The 7,312-nt window shown below is 28.7% G+C and overlaps 1 protein-coding gene across 1 annotated transcript; it reads right to left on the bottom strand.

The window, feature by feature from the left end:
* Positions 1–3,657: 3,657 nt before the first annotated feature.
* On the bottom strand, positions 3,658–5,569 carry LOC126910096 (uncharacterized). Its single transcript, XM_050692490.1, has 2 exons — positions 4,783–5,569; positions 3,658–4,718 (listed from the first exon to the last, which is right to left on the bottom strand). Exons 1-2 carry the CDS (start codon positions 5,476–5,478, stop codon positions 4,569–4,571), a joined length of 846 nt encoding a protein of 281 aa, XP_050548447.1. The 5' UTR covers positions 5,479–5,569; the 3' UTR covers positions 3,658–4,568.
* Between the last annotated feature and the right edge of the window lie 1,743 nt (positions 5,570–7,312).

Consider the following 7,312-nt stretch of genomic DNA (forward strand, 5'->3'; position numbering starts at 1 on the left):
CACTGTCAGATATCATCTATACTTGTCCCATCTATGCCTCGTCCACACTGTGCCTCGACCCCACTGGGCTACCGTTTTTTTCTTTAATTTTTAGGGAAATTAACCTCCTTAAATTTGCTTTAATTGCTATTGTTCTTGGATACCGAAAACAAGATTAATACAGTTTAGTACTGAAAAATATTTTATAGTAATAGCATTTTCTATTTTATAAAGCTATATTAGAACTATGTGTGTAAAAATAGTTTTATTTCAAACTTCGATGGCTATAATTAAATAAAAATGAATTAATCGGCCAATTTTTTGTTTTTGCAACCAACACGGCTCATAGAAATTAAGTAAACTGATAACTCTTGACGTTTATATCAGTAAGTATCACCTGTAAGCAATCATAATAAGAATGCAAGCGAAAAATGAATATAGATAGTAAATAAATAAAAATCTTTACTGGAAATGCCAAATTACTAAAAAAAAGTAGATAAGTGTATTAATGATATAAATTGAATGCATTTCGCTACCAAAACTCTATTTTGAAATGGTGGCTGTTCAATTGTTTGGTGAAGTTTAGTAAAACCTTCGTCTAATTTTACAGTAACATATTTTTACATTTTTTTTTTTTGTATTTTTTTTTCAATTAATTGTTTGTACTTTAAGTACTCTCCACGCATAGTTATGTATGAAGCATAAATAGCCATTTTATCATTATCACTAGCCATTTTAATTAACTTAAGGTTAATTAGATAAATAGAAACTAAAAATTATAGTTAAAGTTAAAGAACTATTTTAACTAAAAAAAAAAATAATCTAAAAGTATCGAAACTAGCAATACTAAAAAATGTATTTTAAATCACTCACTGAAACGTCCAAACACTGCAGTGCTAAAAAAGCAAATGATACATGACTTAATATTTTTCAGGTCCCACCTCCAATACAATTATTTGGCATTTGATCCAGTCGTAGGAATAGTATACTTGGCTTTTATTTATTACTTGTACAAGTGTACAAGTACTGGTATACTTGGCAAGTACACCAGTCGTGGGAACCCGTCTTAAGAAATAGAAAAATAACTGGACTGAGCGGTCTATTAGTAACAATAATTTTAGTATATTTGAACGCTTTGGACAAAACTTCAAACAACCGATTTCAGCAGACGGTAACAAATATTTTAAAAACGGCCACAAATTCATTGATTATTTTTAATTCGATGGACAGATATTTGAGAAAATTAATACTGAAGTCAATCGAGCCGTAAGTAATGAAAGTGATAAGTTCAAATAAAAGATTATTTCTTAAGCAAATAGGCAACGTGGTTTTTATAAGCTTCAAGACCGTTTTTAACGCTCTGTTCCTTCAGATTTCTCAATGCAACGTTACTAGTTTGCCTATTAACTTATTGCTATACCGCAGACCAACCAATTGAGTGACTATAGAACAAGACAGGATAAGTTAATAACCAAACTGGCAACGTGTGGAATTCATAAGCCTTGAGAACGAAAGACTTTAATGCTCTGTCCCTTTTAATTATACAGACTTATGACAGCAATGTTGCCAGTTTGCTTATGTACTTATTTCTAAAACGCGTAACAGAAAATACACAAATAAGAAGCTATTGAGTAATGTTTTCATTGTAATATACATTTATGGTACTTTGTTCAATCGAATATTTGAATTTGTCGCTCTTTTTTCTTAATTTGATTGACTTCAGTATTCATTCTCTCAAATAGTTGTCCATCTAATTAACACTAATAAATGAATTTATCACCAATTTGTTGTGTAATTTCCAATTTAATGATTTAGCGTATAAGTGATCAGGTGTGACTATTTTTATCATTGAACATTATTTCACAACTGCACTCTATCAACTGTCAGCTATAAAAACTTGCTAATTTTTGAAGTGCTCGTTGCTATCGACCAGTTATATTCTTAATTAGATTATTTTATAAGCTAGTTTGAGCGTGAGCGTGAGCGTCCCTTTTTACGAGAAAAATGGCTTTTTATACGCCGGATGAAGTAAGCCAGCGATCTCTATTGAAATTCCTAAGATGTTAGATCATTATTTGTGATTGGTTAATTGTAATAGAAACCCTGCCGTGGGCGTAGTTAATGAATTGTAGGGGACTGGTTTGAAACATATGTTGATAAATAGTTATTTTTATTACCCTAAAAGGGAAACATTCCTTAGATCATTTTTGGCTTTATTCATATATATGTGATATTTAGTACATGTGTTAATAATTATACTACAGTTGATCGATTTGATCTAACCCGATCATGATCGATAGAGATAGACAGATAAATATATATGGATTACGTACTACGTTAGATATAAGAACTAAATAAATTATCGCAGGACATATATTTCCAAATAATAGACACTTTCTATGCCACTTGATTATTTTCACATTAATATGTCTATAATCATCCGTTTATACTTATAATTATTCACTTATAGAAGTTGAGATCTCTAGTTTTTTTTTTCTGTTGGTACTATTGCATATGCAGTTGTAATATAAGAAAAAGTATTTTCATACATGAAAATCATATATGGGAATTTACATTTTTATAAAGTGTTTATGTTAAGAAAATTGCTATAATAATAATTCTTAAATAATGTGACTATTAAGAAAATATTGTTATACTACCTGTTACTATTAATAATGTAATCAAGTTTTAAAAAAAGTTTAACTTTGACGGGGCTCATAGAAAGTATTAATTTTACTATGATGTGTTTATTGCTTATTTGCCTAAAAATTCATATACATAATTACTGAATAATGAATGTGACATGTATCATTGTATATAACGTTATACATGTGAGAGGGTGAAGTATTAGCTATGAATATGTATAGATCATTAAGTATAGTTTTTAATATAAATACCCTATCCCAACAACTCGAAATGTATGATTTTTTTTTTTTTTTTTTTACTTGTAACGCTCTATGCTGAACAAGTACGCATACAAACTATCATTTATTCAACTAACCAGCATATTCAATCATAAACAAAAAATAAAATGAATACGATCGAAAATTTGTACAAGAAATGTATTATGGATTTCAATGCCACAAGTGAGTACAATAAATTGTAAATAGTATTCTTCATTTATCGTTAACATATATTTTATATGTAAAAATAGAAGATTACAATTTTAAATATTGTGATTGTGAAATCAATAAATGTTATCAACATAGGGCATTATTAAGAGATGTCTACCATACCGGACAATATATCGACATTTGGGCTGATGTAGTGGTCGAATATTTCGTTAATAATGCAGAGTATGAAAAATATGAGGCAATTACTAACGATTTAATTGAACGTGCATCGGTCGATTTGGAGATTTATTTACGAGAATTGTATGAAAAGCTATTCACCGTAAAATCTGATTATGGGCATAAACGATGGCTTGAAGGTAAAAAAAAAAAATTATTAGTAATACTTTTGATAATAAAATTAAAACTAATAGTTAATAGACGAAACTAATTTACTTTATAAAGGTTGAAAATTATGTTTACATAGATTATTTTTATTGTACAGAAAGACTTAGCTTATTTACAGGTAGCAGTCAAAAGTTGAGGAGTGGATTTAAAAATCGTCGTATAATTGATCTTGTTTGCATGTACAACTTAATTGTATCACGTAAACAAGATGAATGTTAGCATTAGCATTGAAACTGGTTTTCATTTGACGATTCATATTAGCCAATATAGATTTAAAGTAAGATTATGATTATGAATATTAAACATAGGTTTAACTGAGCTTAACTCGACTCAGCATATGGCGAATTTGGTACCGACATACTATCGCACCCCCATTACCTATCTTAATTTTAATTTGGATGACGAGACTGTAGATGAATATTCAGAGTGGTATTTATAATTTGTAAATAATAAGTTTGTTTTGTTGTAAGTTAATTTTTTTTTTTTTTTTTATATTTTGTATATAATATTAATAATAATATACATTAAGGGTAACATAATTATCAATTGCTTCTAGTGTTATGCATGTGACAGGATAAAGTACAAGAACAGGTATAGATCTTTAAACATAGTTTTTTCATGCACATATTCTATTTTACATCATGAAATTTAACATTTTTTACATGTGATAATGAATACTGTACAAATATGTGCGGTACAAATCCACCATACAAATACCTTGTTATTTAACCGCCAAATGTATAGATGTTTTTAATTTAACCATATTTAATATTATTTTTTAATATCATTATAATAATTCTATTGCAGTGATTGATATGTCAAAGCAGACCGACAAAATTACAGTCCCGTCTTTTAACCTACGTATTGAAATTGAAGCATCATCCGCGTTCCCTGCTAATACAACTGCATATGCTATAGTAATTTCAGACAATGTATTTACATATACACCTTTTGACGGTACCCTCCGTATATTTTATCATTTTTTACATGTTTATGTAAACATTTATTATTAACCTTGTAATTATTATTATTATTATAAAATAAATATATTATATACAAATAACAACACTGTTTTTATTTTTAGATTATAAGTTTATTATAAGAAACTAGTACAATATATAAAGTTATTGTTTATAAATTATTAATATAAGTTAATTTTCTGACGTGATTGGGTTTCGGCCATTGTGAAGCCCATGGACTATAACTATTTTCTTGGGTATACACTGTTGTATTGAAAAATGTTGGTCCATCATTTTCATCGCACATTTCTTCTTCTTTTTCCTAAAACATAATTATATATTTAATAACAATAAAGGTTATTACAATCTATGTTCCTTAAACTCACATTAATTTGAAGCGTGCCCTCGGACCATGGCTTGACCCATCGATCAACTATTACATTGTATGCTAAATTTTTCAGCTCGCTTATGTAATTACTGTCACCTATTTCTATATCATTCAAACTTCTTATAAAATTAACCATTTCATCATTGTTTGATTGTTGAATTTTAGGGCCCGACCATTTACCGTCGGCGTATTGTATAATGCGGTCTATTTGATGGCTTAATAGTAAACGTGTTTTTAATTTTCTTGATATTGCACTGTTAATAGTACACTCCATTTGTTTAAGTATCTGAATGTTTTCTTTATTTAATAAAACACGGCATCCTTCGGTCGTCGCGGATTCTAATACTAAATGTACTGAATCACGATATAATGTTTTAGATAATTTGAAACATTCATTTCGGCATAAAATATTGTTTTCGTTTCTAACCGGAGATGATTGTAAAAATATATTTATTTCATTCATCATGCCGTAAATAGTATTCAAAAATTCTGTTGACATGCTAATATATCGTGAAGGAGTAATAATATATACCGTAATATTGAAGTCCTCCTTTGGATTCAGTCCTAGTTGTAAAAATTTTCTATCGCCGAACGAAATTGTATAACTGCTTGAATCGATCATTTCTGGTGGCGGTGTCGGTGCAACATAAACATAACGTTGTTTTCTTACAGGTTCGGCATCCATATTGTTCATAGAGTAGAGTCTTCTTTTTAGAGCTGATGGTTCTTGATGACACTATGACTTTATCAACGATTTCATGTTCATTTATGCGGAAAAATCACATATTTTCATAGGGGGGTCAGCAAATCACATATCCCCGTAAACTAACCCATTCCTTCACCACTTAAGTAATTTCACTTTAATATCATAATAATTAATTTTAAACTCTCGATTTCTAAATATTTGTATACAAATATATGTAATAGATTATGTGTATACATGTTTTATACAAAAACGATTACACATTAATGTCTATTAACAAACGCGGTAGTGTGACTGAATAATCAAAAAAGAATTTGATAAAATATTATTTCTAACGTATAAATATTTTCTCTAAAATTAAAAAAAATAACTCAATTCTTATGAAATATTGCACATATTTCTTTATTTACTTTAATATCATAATAATGATCACCTTATGATGAGTTTCATCATCACCTCCCCTTCAATGTAGGGGTAAACCGCTGATTTACTTTTTTAATACATACGTTATTCAAGTAAGAGGGCTATCTATGACCAAAGGCCTACACATCACATAGCTATAGTTGGGTTTCGTTTGATTAATAGCCGCTGTCGCCGCTTGATTGTACCTTTCACTTTCTGCATTCAAATATTTTCAAATAATTCTAAAATTATGTAATTTTTAAAATAACTCCAATTTTCTATAATATATCAAGATATACTATATGATGTTCCATCCACCTCGGTATACTATGAATATACTAGGGTATACAATACATGATAACTGTACAAGTCCGCATTTGTCCGAAAAAGTAGTAGATGAGCATAAATAACACTTAAATTCACACTTGTCACATGAAAACATTTTTTAAAACGTTTAAGTGATACAACACTATTAATTTTACTCAAGTAATAATCAGTCTTTTATGTGAAAATACTCATTTATGCGGAAAAATCACATATTTTCATCGAGGGTCGGCAAATTACAGATCACATATCTCTGTAAACTAGCCTTTTCGTTCACCACTTAAGTGATTTCACTTTAATATCCTAATAATTAAATTTAAAGTCACGATTTCTAAATATTTTTATACAAATATATGTAATAGAGTATGTGTATACTCAATATGTATACATATGTTTTATCCAATAACGTTTACACATTAACAAAAAATATATATTAACAAACGCAATAATGTAACTTAATATCATAATAATTAATTTAAACTATCGATTTTTAAATATTTTCTCTTTAATTACAAAATAACTCAATTCTTATGAAATAGTATAATATTATACATATTTATTTATTTACTTTAATATCATAATAATGATCACCTTATGATGAGTTTCATCATCACCTCCTCTTCTATGTAGGGGTAAACCGCTGATTTACTGTTTTAATACATACGTTATTCAAGTAAGAGGGCTCTCTATGACCAAAGGCCTACATATCACATAGCTATAGTTGGGTTTCGTTTGATTAATAGCCGCTGTCGCCGCTTGATTACTCCTTTCACTTTTCTGCATTCAAATATTTTCAAATAATTCTAAAATTATGTAATTTTTAAAATAGCTCCAATTTTCTATAATATATCAAGATATACTATATGATGTTCCATCTACCTCGGTATACTATGAATATACCAGGGTATACAATATATGATAACTGTACAAGTCCGCATTTGTCCGAAAAAGTAGATGAGCATAAATAACACTTAAATCGTATACCGTCATGTATATTCCTATGCAGCAGTTAAAAACAGTTTTTTGACAACGTACACTTTTTCACACTTGTCACAAGAAAACATTTTTTAAAACGTTTAAGTGATACAACACTATTAAT

The sequence above is a fragment of the Daktulosphaira vitifoliae genome, unplaced genomic scaffold, assembly GCF_025091365.1.
Source record: "Daktulosphaira vitifoliae isolate Bord-2020 unplaced genomic scaffold, ASM2509136v1 Scaffold_1, whole genome shotgun sequence".
Classification (NCBI taxonomy): Eukaryota; Metazoa; Arthropoda; class Insecta; order Hemiptera; family Phylloxeridae; genus Daktulosphaira; species Daktulosphaira vitifoliae.

What these genes read in the sequence shown, in the direction of transcription:
- LOC126910096 (XM_050692490.1), bottom strand. Translation starts at nt 5,478, where the DNA reads ATGAACAATATGGATGCCGAACCTGTAAGAAAACAACGTTATGTTTAT. An exon ending in AGGGCACGCTTCAAATTAAT is followed by an intron (nt 4,719 to 4,782) that starts GTGAGTTTAAGG and finishes ATTATGTTTTAG; the next exon opens with GAAAAAGAAGAAGAAATGTG.